The sequence below is a fragment of the Carettochelys insculpta genome, chromosome 7 (assembly GCF_033958435.1).
Source record: "Carettochelys insculpta isolate YL-2023 chromosome 7, ASM3395843v1, whole genome shotgun sequence".
In the NCBI taxonomy this organism is placed as follows: domain Eukaryota; kingdom Metazoa; phylum Chordata; order Testudines; family Carettochelyidae; genus Carettochelys; species Carettochelys insculpta.
The window spans coordinates 62,801,831-62,825,055 of NC_134143.1; the positions used below are offsets into that span (position 1 = coordinate 62,801,831).

General features: G+C 40.2%; 1 protein-coding gene across 2 annotated transcripts in view; it reads right to left on the minus strand.

Annotated features, from left to right (window-relative positions):
- The window catches only part of FHIP2A (FHF complex subunit HOOK interacting protein 2A), a 52,136-nt gene that overhangs the window by 17,235 nt on the left and 11,676 nt on the right, over positions 1-23,225 (minus strand). For both annotated transcript variants that reach the window (XM_074999082.1, XM_074999083.1), the window contains 11 exons: positions 22,351-22,520; positions 18,627-18,731; positions 17,918-18,040; positions 7,575-7,847; positions 6,498-6,694; positions 5,083-5,197; positions 4,911-4,987; positions 4,615-4,807; positions 3,680-3,849; positions 1,933-2,076; positions 490-580 (listed from right to left, as the gene is read on the minus strand). In XM_074999082.1, the coding sequence (XP_074855183.1) occupies positions 490-580; positions 1,933-2,076; positions 3,680-3,849; positions 4,615-4,807; positions 4,911-4,987; positions 5,083-5,197; positions 6,498-6,694; positions 7,575-7,847; positions 17,918-18,040; positions 18,627-18,731; positions 22,351-22,520 (1,658 nt within the window). The remainder of the gene's footprint in view (positions 1-489; positions 581-1,932; positions 2,077-3,679; positions 3,850-4,614; positions 4,808-4,910; positions 4,988-5,082; positions 5,198-6,497; positions 6,695-7,574; positions 7,848-17,917; positions 18,041-18,626; positions 18,732-22,350; positions 22,521-23,225) is intronic.

Genomic DNA, 23,225 nt, shown 5'->3' on the forward strand with positions numbered 1-23,225 from the left:
TTCCAACCAATATTCTCAACTTCAAACCTGCACGCCTTAACGCTGCACGTTTCTCGCACTGAACCATTATTTTAAAGCACTGGGCTGTTTAATTCTTCTGCAGCATTACAACATCCACTAAGTTCTTTCAACCATCATTCCAGGCAGTCCTCTACTGGAGAAGAATGCAGATAAATGCAAACAATTTATGAACCAATCTGTAGCGCAGGTTTGTTACATGAATATCAATGCATTTAAAGTTACCATAATTCCCACTAGAGCTGTGTAAGGGAGATTCAGAAGTCAATTAAAAAGCTCAAAAGGTAAAGTCCTGATTAGTTCCAGGCAATTGAATTTTCACCTTTTCCATTACTACCTTATCTACAGATATTTTAGCAGAACTGTATATGTCCCCAAATCATTTGTACATTTTAACAAGTTATTCAAAACCCAGAGCACTGGCTAATTCAGAGGAAAAAGGAGAAGAAAAACTACAGCTGCTTGACGTACTTGTCTGTGGGCATCTCTGAGATAGGTATCATAACCTGTGCCCTCTACATGGTAGGATGATTTGGCTTCTTCAGGTACTAGACAGAGAAAGCTAAAAAGAAATAACAATACTTAAATAAATCTAGTCCAACAATGCAGAACAGTATTTCTTCACTATCAATACTTTAGTGATAGGTACAATAGTGACCCATCTGTCCAGTTGACACAGGTAGTTATCCAGTAATATTGTGAGGAAGAAAGGCTATGAAATGTACTGAGGCATGTTTATCAGTTTTACGATGGGCTCTGTTAATGAAAATAACAAAAGTCTGCAGATCTAGTACTGAGTTTGAAGAAGCCAGCAGAGAGCAAGTGACTGCTGAAAGCTGGGAGGCAAAAGTGTAGAGTCATATCTAATTCCAAGCATTTGCTAAAGATCGGACTATATCAGGCTCAAAGCCTAATGAATCAAATAATTAAGAAGGGATCTCATATGAAAAGTTACTGCTAATTTTGTTTAGTTAATACATTCTTAGTTCATCAGTTTGCTTTGATGAAAAAAACATTTAAGAACTTAAAGGATTCTTTGTAATAACATGTTCCTGTTACAAATACTGTTAACATTTACTGTTATAGAAAAGCCACTACCCTGGGGTGGCTCTCATTACACAGTTTCTGGACAGTTAGAGAAAATGTGATATGCAGATCTTGTATCCAATGTTCAGCCTTCCTTATATACATGAATCTGCCACAGACGCCGGTGGGACTTCTGTATTTATAGAAAGGGACGAATACCGGAGTCTGAGATCTGCCATGTGTATCTTATTATGTATGGAAAAAAGTTCATTCTTTCATCAAAGCACTGCAGATACACAGAATATTTCCATTTTACTGATGGAAACATAAATGGGCAGTTTAACAGTTTGGTTTTTGTCTGTGCTTCAAACCATGTCCACCATAAACTGGATGCAACAGTATTTAGGGAGAAAAGCAAGTATTCAATTCCATACCCATTGGTCTCAGTCTATTTCCTGTCTTTCATACCACTGATTCTTTTGGGGTATGTAGGTAGGTAGCCAGGGTTGCCTTGTTGGTATTTACTGACCAAATACTATCTAACCCACTTTTCATGTTGGTGAGCTGGAGCAGAATGTGCGGGGTTTGAACCAGGGCTGGGGGGGGGGTTGAACTGGGGCAGGAGGAGGACTGAGCCAGAGCTACACACGGGAGGTTTGAACTGGGTAGTGGGGGGTGAGCTGGAGCCATGCATGAGGAGGGGTGAGTCGGGCTGCAGGGGGTTTGAACTGGGTCCGCTGGGTGGAATGTGAGTGCAACTTGAAATCACACATTTCGAGGGTTTATATCACTCCTCCAGGTTACACAAACATCAGGACGATGTTAACTACATACCTAATTTAAATAACACACACAAAACAGGTTTTAAAAATTATTCTTTCAACTTACCTATTTACAATTTTATGAACTTCAGTTTTTCCATCATTTTTGGGATGCTCAGGACTGATGGAGGGAGAAGCACTTAGCCACTCTGGATTCGACAATGTATTATCCGGAGAAAGATCAGTAAATAATGGATCTTCTTCCAGGTCTCTGTAAATTTACATTAGGAAGAGTTACAAAATAATTCATACAATGTTACAGAAGACAGGAAGCCTTCTGTTTCAAAGGCAGATAGTCTATTTTAATTCACTGGCCAGCCAGCGTACCCCTGGACTATCACAATTTGGATACCATTTCACTTTATTACGATTATGCAATATCAACATTTATAAATTGATGAGTAATTTAATAAAAAAGAATCTTTTTTTTTTTTTAAAAGAGAATCTGTTGAGGCAGGTCTTACTCACGGAAAGCTCATCACCTAATAAATAAAATTGTTAGTCTCTAAGGCGTTACAGGGCTTTTTTTTTTTTACCCCAAAAAGAGAGAGAGAAGGGCATAATCTATTGGTCTGAGTCGGAAACCAGGTACTTCTGGTTCTAGCTCTGATCCCAAACACTTCTGCATATCAAGTAACTTAGGCCCAGATCCTCAAAGATATTTAGCACTAATTTCCATTGGTTTCAATGAAAGTTAGGAACCTAATACCTTTGAAGATATACACATTTATCTTTTTGTCCTGTCTCCCGTCTCCTGGCTCTCCTATAAAAAGAGACCAAACCAAACATATATATACCAAACATGAAAGGGTGTTTGTAACGGTTACATATGAAACACTATGAAGCTCATGATACTCTGGCCCCATTTCAGAAAGATAATTAAGCATATGACTAACCCTATGTAAGTGAGCAACTCCACTGAAGTCAATGAAACTGCTTGTGTGCTCAAAGTTAAGTTAACCCTGACACCCTATGAAAACTGCTATATTTAAATCAAATTTAAATCAGAATCTGTGTCTGTTATATAAGAAAGACACTTTCGCTAATTTATAATTATCTATCATTTTTCTTATGACATACATAAGCTGCTCATTGACTAAACTGCAACAAATTATTAACTATGGTTAAATTATCACAATTCTTTTACCACAAAGGGCAAATGCCGACAACTAAATGTCATCTAGGTTCAATTTTATTTCAACTAGTTAAATAAAGAAAAACTGATATTAAAGGCTTTTTTGTCAAATAGGAAGTGAAAGGTGTTTGTTTTACTTGCTATTTAAGTGGAACATATTAAACATTTAGAAGCACAGAGCTGGAAATCACCCCACAAGGTCATCGAGTCCAACTCCCTGCTGAAATCAGGACAAATCCCAGCTAAACAAGCCGAACCAGGGCTTTGTCAAGCTGAAACTTAAAGAACTATACGGAAAGAGATTCTACCACGTTCCCAGATAACCCATTCCAGAGCTTCACCACTCTCCTAGTGAAATAGTTTTTCTAGATATCCAACCTAGACCTCCGCTACCACAACCTGAGACCATTGCTTCTTGTTCCGCCAGCTGCCACCACTGAGAAAAACCTCTCACCGTCCTTTTTGAAACCCCTTTTAAGGTAGTTGAAAGCTGCTATCAAATCCCCAGTCACTCTTCTATTCTGTAGATTAAATAAGCCCAAGCCCCTCAGCCTCTCCCCATGTGCTCCAGCCCCCTAATAATTTTTGTCACCCTCCATTGGACTCTATCCAGCGTGTCTGACACCTTTCTGTGTACTCGGCCATTATGAAGTCCTTCACCAATACTATAAACACTTACACTGCTCCTGCTATTTGTCCGTTCTCCACCACATCTTTATCCTCCTGACAAGGTGGCTTATATTCTGTGTAATTTCTTTCTTCTAAGTTTCTTAGAACCAAGTTGTAAAGAATATGCTCATTAGGTTTTTGTAAAAGGTGCTCAAACATTCTTAAAGTCATTATGCTGATCTGCAACATAAAAAAGGAATCAAATAAATGCAACCAGTGTTTCTTCAAACACTGTTTTTAGCTTACTAAAAGTAGCTGTGTTTATGCACGTTGGGAACTTGTTCTCATTAGGCTTTCATATTATAGCCACGCCCAAAAAGCCCAGTCAGAACTGGGACATCATCATAGTGGGTGATCTATTCATGTAGATGAACAGGCCACGTAATGGTCAGAAAGAAAACGCACATTTATCTATAACAACCTTTATCTTTTAAGTAGCATCAGACAGGCAGAGCCCTATAAAAGAGGAGGACTGTGACAAACTAACAGTAACCCTCTCCAAAGAATTTACAACCTAAGGCTTTGGTTCTACATCTAGACAGATATGAGCAGACACCTGTGCCTTTGTAGACCCAGATACAGCAATAAGGCTTAAAAATACTACTGGATACAATGCAGAACTGACAGAGTGCCACGAGGATTTTTTGGTTGGAATCATAGGCTACAAATTTCAAATTAATATGCCTGAAGTTAGGCACCTACATATAAATGGCCTGATCAGTAGAAATACTGTGCACTTGTCCCTCCCTCTGACTTCAGCACAATCTGAGTGGTGTACAATGTGTGTGATAATTAGTTAGAACTCTCCCACTCTCCAACTCTTTTACCTGTAAAACTCTGGTAGAAGTGCCTGATATACAATAAGCAGCAGACCTCACAATGCCATTTCTGTTGTCACTTTTCACAGCAGAACAGCATTTCAGACACACTGATATAATTTCTCACCTCATCAGAAATATGATCACAGTGCTCGATTAACCTGTGTCGCAGTGGATGTATGTTGATGTCCATCAGGGTTTCTGGCTCTCTGTGTCCTCCAAGTATAAAGCCTACTGTTTCTTGCAGCAACACGTCTGAAGTGACTTGACGGACGATACGATGCAAAAGTGCTGTTGATGTAAGGATCCCAATCTCTGAGCTGAAAAAGAAGACTAATGTTAAAAAGCTATTGGATTCCACCTGAAATTATCAGCTTGACTTATTTTCTATCCCACTGTTCCACAAGCACAGAGACCACTCACGTTTGCGTCAGCTGGGGTTCCATGACACCAATAAAAAATCGTTCCCGTACAGATCTTGCCATAGCAACAGCAGTAGTCTAAAAGAGAGGCCATGAAATGTTATCTTTCCAACTCAAGAGATGTGGAACAATGCATTTGCCTACCCACATTTATGCTAACAAACACTTCAAACCTTTTGTGCTTCTTTAATGAGCTGATCACAGTAATCAAACCAGGAGAGAAATGAAATTAGGGCTCTTTTTCCTGGAAAAGCAGATGTATCTTCTTTGTGGCTATATGAATCCAAACTAGAAAACACAAGAGGGAAAAAAAAATATATATATATGTACACACACACACATACACACACACACACACGTGTGTGAGCAGATGCATTAGCACTGAGATAGATTTGGACACAATACTTCTTCCACTGAATTCAGTGGCAGCATTCTCCAACGGCTTTAATGGGAGCTGGCTTGCACGGCAAGAAGGAATACTAACAATATTCCTGCTGGTCTTCCACAGATCTAGCAGTGCTCCTGCTACCATTCTACAGATTTCAACAGCATGCTAAACTACACTTGGGGTGGATAGCAGAAGAATTGTACATGGATGGACCTAGAATGTTTCAATAGTTTTTCTAAGTCAGAAGGATTAGCTAATCTGACATCCAAAGCAACAGAGGATATAGAAATTGACCTGGTCATGAGGTAAAGGGATTATATTTCCCTACTATGTGAGTGAACACTGCCAAGCCCACTCCATATGTTGGGACTGAACTAAAGCATAGATTTTAGATAAACAGCCTCTCTTAGTCTGAAGCATCCAAGTGATGACGGTTTTACCACATTTCTTGATACAATGTTCCAAAGGTCGACTACCCTGACTATTTAAAAAATGCAATTCATTTTCAATTTGATTTTTTACTTAGTTCTATATCCAGCCACTGGCTCTTAAACCACCTCTGACTGCTAAAGAACTCCTTAAAATCAGATACATTGTCCCTGTGTAGGAACTTACAGACCATGATCAAGTACTGGAATTAGGACAGGGTTTGAGGAAGTGAATACCAAAGCAAAAGTATTTAGAGTCTAACATAAAAGCAGTTAGGATAACATGCCTACCATCTATTGCCCCATGCTGATAGTTATTCAATAAATTCTATTTGTCCTCCTGCTTTTGAAAACCATTGCAAAGGTCCCATCATGAAATCTATACTTCTTGCCTCATCTTGGAGCTGTGTGCTCACTGTATGCACCAAAAAGTTTGTAAGCGAATTTCCTTTGTCTTTAACATTCAAACAGGTAAATAATATAAGACCTAATTCTGGTGCTACACCATAGACAGAGCTCTAATCTAATTCAATAGGAGAGCTACTCTCAAGAAAATGCCTGCATGCACTGTCAGCTGAACCTGCCCTTATCCCAATAATCAGTGCAATGTATGTTCCAAGTCTCAAGAATACTATATTGTATCTGAATTCTGCTAATGAAACTGCTAGCATGATACCTTATCAGCAACAGAGGATTTAGCTAGTGGTAGAAATTTAATTTCAGCATGTGATGCAGTTATCTAAAATATTCAAAACAGAAATAAAATTCTTACCCCCAGTTAATTGCCTCGACTGATTCAATGTCTAATGGATCCAGAGACTGAGGAAGGGCTTTGTAGAGTGTGGTGAGCCTTTCTGTCAGCAATTCACATAAACAAGTGCTCTGGGTCAAGCATTTTGCTGCTGCTGGTTCTGGCAAGCTTACTAAGAGCATGAGGCCTTCACATGCCTTTACCGCTATTCGACCATCCTGTGAAATAGACATAGAAAAGTTAAATAAACAATTTGAAGTCAAATACTGGAAACCAAAGGAGCTTCAAAACACAGAAGAAGGAAGACTGAATGGAGTTCTTAAAGTTCCCTGAAATTACAACCGTTATTTCTATTAAATCTGTTTTAGAATCTAGAGGAGTTCTGTGGCACTTTAAAGACCAGCAATTTATTTGGGCATAAGGTTTTATGGGTAAAACCTACTTCATCAGAAGCATCTTTTTGCCCACAAAAGGTCATGCCCTAAATAAATCTGTTAGTCCTTAGAGTGCCACAAGACTCCTTGTTGTTTTTGCAGATACAGACTAACACAGCTACCCCTCTGATACTTGTCTTTTTAAGAGGGTTACTGACATCATAATCTTACCCAGCTTCCCTTGAAGTTAATTCTAAATGATCTCTTTGAATTCAGTGGGACCTGGATTGGAAACATAGTGGTTGTTTTGACAAAAAAATCAAGTTCATAGACAGAATCTGGTATACTGAAGTTTTTTTATAGAATGCATATTTAGTTATTACTTTGGTTTAGTTGGTACTATATAAATTAGCCCTTCTTCCATTCTCTGTATCCCTCTGTAATGTCAATAACCCACTCAACTTGCTTTGGAAGCAAACAATATGTTAACAATTTGATCGGAATGAATATCAGGTTGCAGTCAATTCACCTGTTAAGAGTTTTATTTTGTTTAGACCTGGAAATTTGCAAAAGAAATGGTCGACCAAAAATTTCTCCGTAAAATATCTTATTTCTTAAGAATTAAATGAGGTATACACATATCTATTGTAAATGCCTCCCTTCCAGAAACATCTAAAACACTTTACTCATTTTACCACAATGAGTAGAATGAAAAATGACTCACTGGACTTTTTGTGAGATTTAGCAATGAATTCACTAAATTATAATCTTGGTTTGGACGAACAGCTGAGGCTTCAGGTGATGAAGTGACATTCAGTTCATCCAGACTGATGGATAGATCATCTTCCTTCTCTGTATGCTCTGTTCCAGCAGCACTAGATAGTTCATCTGGTTGAAAAGACTGTCCTGTGTCTGCCACTGGTGAATCTTGGCTTTTTAGCATGCCTTCTGTAATTACACTTGCTGACCCTTTGGAAGCCAAGGCTTTTAACTTGTTCTGAAAAGCATAACATTAGGATGGCGGATTACATGGCACAAAACGCTCTTTCCCCTTAAACAGGAATTTACTAAAATTTATGCAACACACACATCAAGAACAGCAGAACCTCAAAGTTATGGGCAACTCGGGAACTGACAACCATTTGCAACTCTGAACAAAATATTAATAGACATACACATCTCATAGAACTGGAAAGGACCTCGGGAGGTCATTGAGTCCAGTCCCCTGCCCTCTTGGCAGGACCAAGCACCATCCCTGACAGCTTCTTTTTTTAAATCTATTTGTCTCAGACCCCTAAATGGCCTCCTCAAGGACTGAGCTCACAACCCTGGGTTTAGCAGGCTATTGCTCAAACCACTGACCTATTCCTTCTCTTAAACAAGCACAAAAACAGTTTCTCTACCTTTTCAATTTTTTTTCACTTTCCCCTTATTGTTTTGGTACTTTACATTTACCATAGTGCTGTACTCTATTTGGTTGTAGAGCTTTTTTGTTTTATCTCTGCAGCTGCCCGATTGTGGTGTTCTGCTTGCAGATGAGGTGTGTGTTTGACCGATCAGTTCATAACTCTGAAGTTCTACTGCACCTCTTTACAAGGTTAGACGTATTAGTCGTTTAGTAGGTTATAGGTGAAAAAGCATGTGGCAGTTTAATTTTAAGTCATTTTGTGCTTTATCTACAATTTGCCCAAGCTTTATACCAATCTGTGTTAAGACTGCTTTTGAGCCAGTTTGTCAAAGACAAATGAAAAGAGATAGCCTTGCTCTTTACTTCAAACAACTGAAATGGATACCAGTTGATTTGTCCAATCTCCAATATGAATTTCTTTATGTGGGCACATTTTGACACGAGCACATTCAACAGAAAACATGACTTTCCAGGTCAAGACCTCAATCCATTTTACCTCCGTGACTATGGAAACATCATTTTCAATACTAATCCTATTATGATACTGATCCTTTCCTTCTAGATACTTTGCCTTCAAAGTGCAAAAACAATAGCCTCTGTCAGTCTTGCAAGCTGATCCAATTTGCAAGTGATACAATTGTTCTGTTTCCATTTTTTACGAAGTCCAGTAGGTTTCAAAGAGAGGAAGAAATGGGTACCAATTTCTTACTATATACCTTGTACACATACAAAGTTTCTCAAGAGCTGTAGGACATCTGCTTTGTTACCTTGAAACAATGTGAGACAGCCTTCTTCCTATAAATCTGTTTGTGTATGTCAAACAGACGTTTAGATTAGTGTTCGACACAGCTGCATGAGAGATTGGTTGGGGGACAACGATTCTCTGATTTTCTGGCAGAGCCATTGATGTGTAAATATTGTATTAGACTCATAAACCAGACTTCATCTTTAGACCAACTTTTCAAGTGGTCACAGTAATAAGATTATAAATCCTAAGACATCTATGATAAGGCCACTATTATTTCAAATATTGCACAAGTATTAAAAAAATCACCACTTGGGTTACCAGTTTTTAGTACATACAAACCAGCAGGGAATAAATACATGACATCAGACAGCAAACTACAGAAATTCTTGAACACTTGCCTAGCTGACGTGTATTCTTTGTGGAGACACTGTTCTGCATTGCTCCTGTGCACTAATACAATGAAGTCCTAGGGAAGGTAACCCAGCAATCACAATTTATAGTCCATTCCATGGTACAACAGAAATATGACTTTGAGGTATTTTGGAAAGATTATGGATTCAAAGAACACAAAACTATCTTTTTCTACAAGTGGGTCTTTTTTTTAAATGGTGAGAGGCCAAGGGATGCAAAGAAATCAGAGTATCTTAATGTATATTATCCTTACATTGAAATTACTGAACCTCCTACAATATATTTCTTATCTTATCTATAAATGGGAATTGCTGATATCGGAGAAGTATTTTCAATTTATTTATACCTAAGTGTTTCGTCCTTTAGGAAGAAAGTTAATCAAGCTCCTTCGCTTCTGCTCTTCCATCATCTCCCCTATATTAAGAATAACAACCTCTGTTTGAAAATGCTTAAATACCACAAGTATGTAACTTCCCTTAAAGGGAGAGGTTATGTTAAAACTCAGTTATTTCTGGCAGTGCAGATAACATACAGCCCTCTGTCCATCAGAACATGTGCATTAATATGTAGCTATATATATTTAAGTTTGCATGTGTCTAGTCATGCAATTCTGCACTCTAACTGCTCACCTGCCTCTTGGAAGAGAGCAGAACAGGATCCTGAATCACCTTACAGAAAAGGTTACATAAAATACACACACCATGCTTTCTAGAAAGCTCTCCTCTGACTGAACTCCTTATCAGATAACCCAGTAAACAGTAGGCAATATAAAAATACATTGGTACATATTCATGACATTGCAAGATCAAAATCTGCTGACAGCGGTACCACTTGACCTTATCACTAAATGACATCACAGCATATTAGCTTGTAGTAAAAAAGGAGTAGGTGATTCTGAAAACATAATTTTATAAATTGACAATGTCACCTCATTTTGAATACTGTATTCAGTTATGGTCTCCCCCGCCCCTACCGGAAACGGATAGGACACAAAGAGAAAAAGCCCAGAGAAGGGAAGTGGAAATTATCAATAGCGTGCAAAAACTTCTGTATCACAAGAGATTACAAAAGTAAGGACTGTTTAGGAAGCAGTGTGTAAGCGGGAACATAAAGTATATTTACACAGTAACTAATGAGGCAAAAAAGGTAAATCAGGCATTCCTATCTATGCTCTAAATAGAAAAACAAGGAGACACAATTAAGTGGTAACTAATTTAAAGCTGATAGAAATAAACTCTCTTACACCACACAAGAGAAAGCTATTCTATTGCGTAGAAAAGATAAGACGTATGGTACGAGACTATCCTGGCTTAACCAGGAGATCTTAAATGACCTAAAAATCACAGTCCTACAAAAAGTGGAAACAAGATAAAATTACAAATGATGAATATAAATAAACACAAGTAAATAGGAGCAAAATTAGAACAGCCAAGGCACAAAATGAGATCAAACTAGCTAAGACATAAAAGGTAATAAGAAAACAGTCTACAAATACATTAGAAGCAAGAGAAAGATCATGGACAGCGTAGGCCTATTATTCAACAAAGGTGGAAAATAACAGAAAATGTGGACATGGCAGACTTGTTTCAGTTTTCATCCAATAGGTTGGTAGCGATTAGAAACATAACATAGTGAACAGCAGTGAAAATAGGGTAGATTCAGAAGCTAGGCTAGAGAAAGGGTAAGTTAAAAATTAATTAGACAAGTTAGATGGCTTCACAACTTCAGGGCCTGACAAAATGCATCCTAAAATACTCCAGGAGCTGACTGAGGAGGTATCTGAGACATTAGATCTATGGTGTCCAATCAGTTCTGAAGTAGTCACCACTCTAGAAGCTGCTGCTATAGCAAACTAGCCACATTATTCTGAAAATGTAACCATTTTTCAGTTTCTATTGTTCAAGCCAACGAGTCATACTCAAACAGCCAGATGTGGCTAATGGCTACCATGTTGGACACCATGGCATTAGCTGTTCCTTTGAAAAGTCATGGAAGATCGGAGTGATTCCAGAAGACTACAAAAAGGCCAATAAAGGTTTTTTCTACACTTTTAAGTTTAATGTGCTGCAGTGGGAGAATTTTAACCTGGCAGTGTGGTCACAGCACCAGTGCTGGGAAAGAGCTCTCCCTGCAATGTAAGTAAAACACTTCCATGAGGGGAATAGCTAACAGCAATGGAAGTATGGCTCCTAGCACTGGGACCCTGTTTACACTGGTGTTTAACAGCACTGTAACTTACTGTGCTGGGGTGAGGGGTGTCACACCCCAGTCAAAAAAGTTACAGCACAGTAAAATGGCAGTGTAAACAAGCCCGTAAGGCCCATCTATAAAAAGGGAAATAAGGACAACCCCATGAATTACAGCCCAGCCAGCTTAACTTCTGTACCAAGAAAGATAATTGAGGAAATAATTTGAAAAACAATTAAAAATAAGGTAATGAGCCATGTTCCCCGTAAGCTGAGCACTTGGACACCTACCCAGGAGAGAGTCAGGTGCCACCCAACTGATTAGCAGAGCACCCACAGCTGGCAGCACATGTTACTCTTGGTGGTGAACACCCACACATGCATTGGTACACGTAACAAAATTTATTCTGATCATGGGTAGAAAAAATTGGAGGGAACACTGGTGACAAGTAATAGTCAGCATAGATTTGTCAAGAACAAATCATATCAAACTAGCCTGACAGCTTTCTTTGACAGGGTAATAAGCCTTGTGAATGGGAGGAGTGGTAGATGTAGCATATCTACACTTCAGTAAGGGATTTCATGCAGTCTTGCAAAACCTTACCATTAATCAAGTAGGGAAATATAAATTAGATGGAGCTCTATGACGTAGGGGCGTAACTAGCTGAATAATGGTTCCCAGAGAATGGTGACATATAGTTCACAATTATGCTGCAAGATCATAATAGGTGGGGTTCTGCAAGTATTAATTTAGGGACTGGTTCAGTTCAGTATCTTCATCAATGAATGTAGCTGATGAAGCAGGTCTTTGCCCATGAAAACTTATGCTCCAAAAAATCTGCCAGTGTATAAGGTGCCACAGGACTTCTTGCTGTTTTTGAGGATACAGACCAACACATCCACCCCACTAATACTCATCAATGATCTAGATAATGGCACAGAGCACACACGTATAAAGTCCATGGACGATACCAAGCCCGGAGGAGACGCAAGTGCCCTGGAGGACAGAATAAAAATTCAAAATGATCTACACAAACTGGAGAAAAGTTCTGAGGTAAACAGGATAAAATTCAATTAGGACAAATGCAAAGTACTCCACTTAGGAAGGAACAATCAAGTTCACATATACAAAATAGAAAATGACTGCCTAGAAAGGAGCACTAAAAAAAAGGGATCTAGGGGTGATAGTTGATCACAGTCTGAATATGACTTAACCGTGTAGCACTGTTGCACAAAAATCAAGTCTCATTCTGGGATGTATTGGCAGGAGTGTTGTAAGAAGACACTAAGGCTATGTCTACACTTAGGAAAAAACTTTGAAATGGCCATGCTAATGGCCAAACTGATGAATACTAATAAGGTGCTGAAATGAATATTCAGTGCCTCATTAGCATGCCGCCAGCTGCAGTGCTTTTAAAGTGCTGCATTTCACTCATGCGTGGCTCAGCTACGCAGGGGTTCTTTTCGAAAGGACCCTGCGAACATCGAAATCCCCTTATTCCTATCAGCTAACTTTGCATTTGTCCTAATTGAATTTTATCCTGTTTACTTCAGAACTTTTCTGTAGTTTGTGAAGATCATTTTGATTTTTAATTCTGTCCTCCAAAGCACTTGCAAGCCCTCCAAACTTGGTATCATCCATAAACTTTATAAATGTGTGCTCTATGTCATTATCTAAATCGTTGATAAGCATCAGTGGGGTAGATGTGTTAGTCTGCATCCTCAAAAACGAGAAGTCCTGTGGCACCTTATAGACTAACAGATTTTTTGGAGCATAAGATTTTGTGGTGTGGCAAGGCTGGCCATGCTCCTGGGCTCCAGGCCTCTATTTAGTCCACTCTCCCCTGGCCTGGACACAGCTGTCCTTCATGAGGAGGGGGAAGGGGGAAGATGGTGGTCTGGGGGGAACCCGGGCCCCACCCACTCGTTCCAGGTTCCGGCCCAGGGACCCTGTGTGGCTGCTGGTGGTGGGGGAGGGCTCCCTTTGTTATGAGCACCACAGCTCTTCCTTGGGCCACTTCCCTGTACAATTCCTCCCCCCCCGTACCAGGCTGCCGCAGCCTGTTCCCCCTCCTGGTTTGGCTCCTCCTGTGGATTCAGCCTGCTTGGCCTTACTCCAAATCCCAAGCCTCCTCTCCGTCTTTCGGTTCCTCTAGAAAACTCACTTTTGCTTTGCTTTGCTTTGCTCTTGTCCTCTTCTCTCCTCTCCTCCAGCTCTCTCCTCCTCTCTCTCCCGCTGCCTACTGGGCCAGGGTTCTTTTAAAAGCAGGCTTAAGTGGGACAAGCTGGCCCCAACTGACCCAGGGCATCTTCCTCCCCAGCTGCTCACACCCTGCTTGTTTTCCTGCCCTGCTTTTCCCTCTCGTTCTTACCCCCTCCCAGCCTTACCTTGTCACAGTGGGTAAAGACTCACATAATCAGATGCATTCATTGATGAAGATATTAATAGGAACAAGGGAATTTCGATGTTTGCAGGATACTTTTGACAAGGACCTCCGTGTAGCCAAGCCACACGAGTGAAATGCGGCACGGCCCGCAGCATGCTAATGAAGTACTGAATATTCATTTCAGCACCTCATTAGTATTCTTTGATCTGGCCATCAGCAAGGCCACTTCAAAGTTTTTCCTAAGTGCAGACATCGCCTAAAAGTAATTCTTCTGCTATACTATGCTGTGACTAGGTTCAGCTGGGGTACTGCGTCCAAGTCTGGGCACTGCAATTTAGGAAGATGTGGAGAAACTGGAGAAGGTCCAGAGAACAGCAACAAAAACCTTTAAAGGTTTAGAAAACATGACCTATGAGGGATGATTGAAGGAACTGGGTTTGTTTAGTCTGGAAAAGACAGAGGACATGATAGCAGTTTTCAAGTAGTTTTCAAGTTGTTAGGAGGAAGGCTACATCTACACTAGCCAAAAACTTCGAAATTGCCATGCAAATGGCCATTATGAAGTTTACTAATGAAGCGCTGAAATACATATTCAGCGCCTCATTAGCATGCGGGCGGCTGCAGCACTTTGAAATTGACACAGCTCGTCCAGACGGGGCTCTTTTCTAAAGGACCCTGGCTACTTCTAAGTCCCCTGACTCCTATGAGCAGATGGGAATAAGGGGACTTAGAAGTAGCCGGGGTCCTTTTGAAAAGGAGCCCCGTGGCAGCGAGCCGCGTCAATTTTGAAGTGCCGCGGCTGCCCGCATGCTAATGAGGTGCTGAATATGTATTTCAGCGCTTCATTAGTAAACTTCAAAATAGCCATTTGTATGGCCATTTCGAAGTTTTTGGCTAGTGTAGACATGGCCGAAGAGGGGGGAAAATTATTCTCCTCAACATCTGATGATAGGACAAGAAGCAACAGGCTTAAATTGAAGCAAGGGAGATTCAGATCAGACATTAGGGAAAAATTCCTAACTGTCAAAGTGGTTAACCACTGGGATATATTGCCTGGAGATTTGGTGGACTATTCAACACTGGGGATTTTTAACATTAGGTTAGATAAATACCTGTCAGGGATTATCTAGATGTGCTTGATCCTGCAATGAGCAAAGGGGATTGGACTTTATGACCTTTTGAGGTTTCTTCCAGTCCTATGATTCTGTGATTCTATAATTAGCATGTGGAACTCACTGTCACAATATCCAAGTAGGTTTCAAAAATGGTTTGCACAATATTATTTCAACTATCATTCATCTAGTAAAATTTATTTTCCCAAGAGATGTAGCTGTGCTTTTAGTCCCTGATCCTAATGCTTATTAGGTGACACAACTAGAGGTTTCTGTAATAGATTGAATAATTTGATAGTGAACAAGTGAAGAAAAGCAGAATCAAATAGGTGATTGACTGGTTCCTCACCTTTCCCAATTTTAGAAGTAGATGAGGCACACCACAACTCCAGAAACTTCCAGCAGAAGCCTATATTTAGCTATACCTGAAGATATAGTTTTGGAGTGATACACCAGATTTTCAGATACCTTCATAGGTCTTTCAGCATCCGAGACAAATGACAAGTCACACAAAAGAGCCCTTGAAAGTGTTAGGGGCACTCTGCATTCCAACAAAACAAATGTAAAATGTCCTGTGTGAAAATAACTCTTCTCCAAAAGTTGTGAAGGGGATTGTGATGGGCTACTATGTTCGAAATATGTTCTGGTAAACCCAGGAGCTTCCAGTAATTTTTTTAAGGATTGGTCTGAGCTCTAAAACAAAATGAATCATCCTAGAACTCTCTTTGAAATTTAGTCGTATCCTGAAGTTTTCAAATCTTCCTGCCGTTGAACTTCTAATTCTGATGTCACTCAGCACTGTGGCTATTCAAGCTAGTACTCCACACTACATACACTATTATCAAATAAGAGTCTAATCCTCCAATGCCCTCAGCATTTTGCAAGTTGCATTCAAAATCTTATGGAGTAGTCATTTAGTCTCCATTGGCCTGATGGAAAGAAAGTGAGAAGTCTAATTTCATTCCTGAATGCAGAGCTCTCACATTACATTCATGGTATTGTTACTTTTTCATTGACTGACTAAGATGCTGGCTTTCTGATTTGGAGAGTGCCCTCTAAAGGTTGTATGAGGCATAGATTCGAGCAGAAAAATCAAAACAAAAAGTAGTCAAGTAGCACTTTAAAGACTAGCAAAATAGTTTATTAGGTGAGCTTTCGTGGGACAGACCCACTTCTTCAGACCATAGCCAGACCAGAACAGACTCAATATTTAAGACACAGAGAACCAAAAACAGTAAGCAAGGAGGACAAATCAGAAAAAGATAATCAAGGTGAGCAAATCAGAGAGTGGAGGGGTGGGGGCGAAGCTCAAGAATTAGATTGAGCCAAGTATGCAGACGAGCCCCTATAGTGACTCAGAAAGTTCCCATCACGATTTAAACCATGTGTTAATGTGCCGAATTTGAATATAAAAGTCAGCTCGTCCACTTCTCTTTCTAAAACGGTGCGATAATTTCTCTTCAGTAACACACATACCTTGAGGTCATTGACAGAATCCCGCATTCTGTCAATGACTTCAAGGTATGTGTGTTACTGAAGAGAAATTATCGCACCGTTTTAGAAAGAGAAGTGGACGAGCTGACTTTTATATTCAAATTCGGCACATTAACACATGGTTTAAATCGTGATGGGAACTTTCTGAGTCACTATAGGGGCTCGTCTGCATACTTGGCTCAATCTAATTCTTGAGCTTCGCCCCCACCCCTCCACTCTCTGATTTGCTCACCTTGATTATCTTTTTCTGATTTGTCCTCCTTGCTTACTGTTTTTGGTTCTCTGTGGCCGCGTCTACACGTGCACGCTACTTCGAAGTAGTGGCGCCAACTTCGAAATAGTGCCTGTCACAGCTACACATTGGGCGCTATTTCAAAGTTGAAATCGACGTTAGGCGGCGAGACGTCAAAGTCGCTAACCCCATGAGGGGATGGGAATAGCACCCTACTTTGAAGCTGAACGTTGAAGTAGGGCACGTGTAGACGATCCGTGTCCCGCAACATCGAAATAGTGGGGTCCGCCACGGTGGCCATCAGCTGAGGGGTTGAGAGACGCTTTCTCTCCAGCCCCTGCAGGGCTCTACAGTCACCGTGTGCAGCAGCCCTTAGCCCAGGGCTTCTGGCTGCTGCTGCTGCAGCTGGGGATCCATGCTGTTTGCACAGGGTCTGCAAACCAGTTGTCGGCTCTGTGGATCTTGTGTTGTTTAGTGCAACTGTGTCTGGGAGGGGACCTTTAAGGGAGCAGCTTGCTGTTGAGTCCGCCCTGTGACCCTGTCTGCAGCTGTTCCTGGCACCCTTATTTTGATGTGTGCTACTTTGGCGTGTAGATGTTCCCTCGCAGCGCCTATTTCGACGTGGTGCTGCCCAACGTCGAAGTTGAACGTCGACGTTGCCAGCCCTGGAGGATGTGTAGACGTTATTCATCGAAATAGACTATTTCGATGTAGCGTGCTTGCGTAGACGTAGCCTGTGTCTTAAATATTGAGTCTGTTCTGGTCTGGCTATGGTCTGAAGAAGTGGGTCTGTCCCACGAAAGCTCACCTAATAAACTATTTTGCTAGTCTTTAAAGTGCTACTTGACTGCTTTTTGTTTTGATAGTGTATAGACTAGCACGGCTTACTCTCTGTCACTAAGCAGAAAAATTTGTGAGAACTGAAGCTGTGGGACAGAAGAATGAGACCATCGCTCTAATAGAAAATAAAAATAAATTAAAAAAAATCTTTAACTATTTTAAAGAAAACAATACTCAGTTAATTGAAAGCAGCCAGTGCAGCACAAGTACGCTCTCCCCATTTTGCAGAGAGGTCTTTGGCCTACATACCTCAAGAAAGAAGTTGACCAGGTATGGATCCTGTTTCAACTTTGCACATACTGTGCAGAGAAACTGAATTTCTTCATTTTCTGTTGGTGCAGCTAGAACCTCACCACAAAGTCTGATTAATTTCTGTGGGGAAGGAAAGGGGAAAAAAACAATTAAAAATGGAAGAAATCCAATAGCCCAGGGTTTCACGAACTCTCTAAAGTTGGGACCTGGTTTTTTTCAGTACCTTTTTTGTAGTCCAAAAATATAAAGGTATATAAAAAAAAATTGAATAAATTTTCACCCTTTATTATTTATTCACAATAATAATAGTACATAGCGATAATTTGTATATTTCCTAAGGACCAGTATTTTTTTCCCCCAAGGACTGGTACTAGGCCACAGACCACACTCTGAGAAACACTGCAATAGCCTATTTATTGGTAGGCACTCTAGGCTGATTTCTCTTCTCAAAACAGTTTTCTGTTGATATGAGGTACTTCGACTTCAACTGAGTTATTCCAGATTTATACTGGTGTGAAAGAGATATTATTATTTGTTGCTCTCCAGTAACTCTCAGAAGTCCCAATCTGTAACTGGTAAAAACTATCATTACACTGAGGGATTAAAACAACATAAAACCTCATACACAAGAGACAAAACCATTAAATTCCGCATACAAAATCTCGTGTCATACTAAGTAAATACTTTTCTGAAACTTGAACAGTACCTGCACTGGTTTATGTACATTTATATGTGGGAGAAGAGGTTGTCGTATTCTTCCTAGAAGCTTGGTATAGAAAGCCAAAACTTGCTGTTTCATTCCTGGAGGACACTAGACCACAACAGAAATATAACAAAGATAAAATAAGCAACATATAATCTGATAATTCAAAACAGCTGAGATAATATTAACATCCATCTGAATAGCTGTATCGTAAGCAGATAATTTTAAATACATGATCCAAAGCAACTGAAAATATTAGGTCTTGATAACTACAAACAATTTATTTTACAATAAATACACATTTTCAATTAATTAGTTGAATGCATGCTATTGGCATAGAAAGTACGCTCACTTAGTTTGCAGATGATATCAAGCTAGGAGGGGTTGCAACTGCTTTGGAGGACAGGGTTAAAATTCAGAATGATCTGGACAAATTGGAGAAATGGTCTGAGGTAAACAGGATGAAGCTTAATAAAGACATCCGCAAAGTGCTCCACTTAGGAAGGAACGATCAGTTTCACACATACAGAATGGGAAGAGACTGTCTACGAAGGAGTATGGCAGAACAGGATCCAGGGGTTATAGTGGACCACAACCTAAATATGAGTCAACAGTGTCATGTCGTTGCAAAAAATAGCAAACATGATTCTGGGATGCATTAACAGGTGTGTTGTGAGCAAGACATGAAAAGTCATTCTTCTGCTCTACTCTGTGCTGGTTAGGCCTCAGTTAAAGTAATGCGTCCAGTTCTGGGCACCGCATTTCAAGAAAGATGAGGAGAAATTAAAGAGGGTCCAGAAAAGAGCAACAAGAATAATCTAAGGTCTAGAGAACATGACCTATGAAGGAAGACTGAAAGAACTGGGCTTGTTTAGTCTGGAAAAGAGAAGACTGATGGGGGATATGATAGCGGTTTTCAGGTATCTAAAAGGGTGTCATAAGGACGAGGGAGAAAACTTGTTTTTCTTGGCCTCTGAGGATAGAACATGCAGCAATGGGCTTCAACCGCAGCAAGTGAAGTTTAGGTTGGACATTAGGTAAAAATTCCTAACTGTTAGGGTGGTCAAACAGTGGAATAAATTGCCTAGGAAGGTTGTAGAATCTCCATCTCTGGAGATATTTAAGAAAAGGTTAGAATAATATCTATGAGGGATGGTCTAGACAGTACTTGGTCCTGCCACGAGGGCAGGGGGCTGGACTCGATGACCTCTCAAGGTCCCTTCCAGTCCTAGTATTCTACAGTTCTATGAATTTAGGTCACTAAAGACATCCAACATCATAATCAACAACTTAAATACAGTTCTACTGCAAGTCAAACAATCACCCTTCACATTTTTGTGTTATTAAGAATTTGTCTATATTAGTGTTTTTTTCTGAATTTGAGTTAACTGCCTGTTACTCAGCAGTCTTATAAATGTTAATGTTGACATTCCACAAATGTTTGTTCCAGGACAAAAATGCTTGTGATCTACCTACAGGCTCAGCCAAAAGTAAATCGCTAATATTTGCGGTGCATTCACAGTAGCATATCCAAACATGCTAACTTTACTGAGGTAACAGACAACCATCTAACTCAAACTTCAAGTCTAGTGAAGGTACACTCTGACAACAGAGTCATGTAATCAGCCTAAGGATACAATTACATAGCAGCTGGGAGGTGTAGTGGCAACTCAGATTTACACATATCTGCACTAGCTTTATTCAAGCTAGTGGCTAAAAACAACAGTGTAGCCATGCCAGCATGCACATGTGAGGTTAGGCAAGACTGTACTCAGATGGCTACATTTCTGGGTGCTAGCTCAATTAGTCCTCCCAGCTGCTGAGTAGACATATCCGTAGTCATAACGAAGTGGCTGTATTCCCTAACTGGAACTAACTGAAACCTTCTATGCACTCAAACCATGTATTTATTTGAAATATACTGAATCACAGACTTTTAGAGGCTGGACAGGACCTGAAACGCTCAGCTTATCCATATAGGGTAAAGTATGATTTATAATTCACAAAAAGTACAGTATAAATGACACGCTGTCCAAGAACCACTTGTTCAGACATAATATAAATGTAACAACTTCTCTTGGCTCTTACAAGCACTTTGTCCGTTTTGCATTTCACACAGCTCGACTGCACTGTGTTTTACTCAGAGTGTGTGTGTACAGTAAAAGGTCGGTTCTTCAACGTCTGGATAACTGACACATGCAGTTAACCAACATACAATGGGGACAGCTAGTTGGCTGGCTGGGGAGGTGGGGGTGCCTGCTGCAGGGCTGGCTGCCACAGGGGTGGTCATCCAGCTACAGCTGGCAGAGCAGGCCAACTGCCCAGCCGGGGCTCTTGAGAGTGGGGCTAGATGCCCATTGCCGAGCCAACGGGGCAGAGCGGTGCTGCCAGCCCTGGGCTGACAATTCAGCACATTTTATTAACTGGCATCCCTGGTTCTCCGAGGATGCTGGATAATAAAGCTTGTACTGTATATTAAAACCCCTATATTTGTAATCAAGATATGGATAATGAAATACCACAGCCACACTATATATTATGGTACCTCATTAACCAAGCTGCAAGACAGCTGCCATATGGATAGGAATGCTGTGGAAAAAGTTAGTCCCATAAGGAAGAGGCTGCTGTCCGCCAGGCTCAGAAAAACTGCAAACTATCTATGCATGAAAGAAACAACCAGACAAGACAAAAAACATCAAATGAATATGTGAAACAGGCAAGACTGACAACCCTGGAGAACGAAGCACTCTGTGTAGCCTCAGAACAGGCAGCAGACATGCAAGCTCTCTTATACTCTCAAATGATGGATTTCCACCATGACATGAAGATATTACCACAAGGAATGAAAGAGTCTCCATGGTCCATTCAATCCTTGGCCTTTCAACAGATAAGGCTGCTAAGAGAGGCAACAACAAAAGCGGTGGAAGTTTTTGTGGGCGTTTCATGTTACTGGGGACATATCTTCACTAGGTCTGGATTGATGGGCAGTGATCAATCCAGCAGGGATTGATTTATTGTATCTAGTACAGAAGTGATAAATTGACCGCCGAGAGCTCTCCCATTGATTCCTATACTCCACCAAAATGAGAAGAGTAAGCAGAATTGTCAGGAAAGCATCGGCTGTCAACTTACTGCAGAGTAGATATAGTGGTAAGCAAACCTAGGTACGTCGACTTCAGCTAGTTGGTTAACACAAGTGCTTGAAAGACTTTGAATTTCTTTTACAGCTCTCACCACTAAATGAAGAAGAGCATATTTCTGAAATCTACACAACTGTTTCCAAAAAAACCCCAAGCCACCCATCTTAACAAAACACCCATCACCCAAGGATCTCAAAATGCTGCACAAAGGAGACTAAGTATGATTATCCCTATACATGGATGGGAAAACTCAAGAGAGAGCACCAAAGTGACTTCTTGCTTAAGGTCACATAGTCAGCAACAGAACCCATATTTCACAAATCCCACATCCTAGATGCTAACTAGTGCACCATGCTACTCCACTTTGACTAAATTTAATGACTACTCATCTGTGCATGTTACTTTACAACTCAAGCAACATTCTTGGGTAGTACAAAACAAATGAGCATCAGCAACATTTCATTGAGGTTTAAGGTCCATTACTGGCAGATACAGACCATCCTCAACTCCCATTAGAATTCTGTCATTTAAAGGTCCTAAGTACCTCAAAGGATGAGGCCCTTGCCCAATGGCTGACATGTACTTACATCAGCTTTCCCTAGAGTGTACAATGTCTCCAAGATCTTGTGATGTAGCAAATATTCCATACAAGGCCCCGTCTCTCCTGATTCCCTCTCATTTTCTTCTTGAACTAGAATATCCAACATCTGTTCCAGGTGAGAAGGAATGTTGGTATCTGTCACAGGAGCTTTGTCATCTAAATAAAAAAATATTGAGTTAAAATGCTGAAAAAACCCATTATTCCATTTTCAGTTATAAATGTCTGGTTTAAAATGTGGCTACTATAATTATTATTCCAAATGTCTACAAAAAGAGCCCTTGGAAAAAATTGTTACAACACAATGAGCTGTAACCTATTTATTAACTGATTCTTTCACACCTACAGAAATATGTTGGCCCAAATTTGCAAAAGTGAAATAAATATTCTAGGTGTCTAACTTGAGATACCTTGAATGGGCCTGATTTTTAAGGCCTTGCAAATGTGTGGTTATCCGCTTTATATCTGCAGGTATCTACACCCATGGATGTGGATATGAGCAGCTCATTTTTGCAGATATGGATGTGGACATGGATACAAATTTTGTATCTAGCATCCTGAAAATTTGTGGATATTACTTTATATCTGTGATTATCTGCATCTGCAGATGTCAATGCAGATATCCACAGCTCATCTTTGCAGATGCGGGTCCAAATTTTGCATCTGTGCAGACTTCTACTGATTTTCCCAAAGGGCTGAGCACATGCCTTTGAAAACCAGGACTCTTTAAGGAATCTCAAATTAGACAACAGGAATTATTGTTCACTTTTGAAAAAATGGACTGCTGTACACATTATGGAGACGTATATACCAAATGTGAAAAAAAAATGTGGAATACTAAATTTCTGACACTGTCTTAGCCAG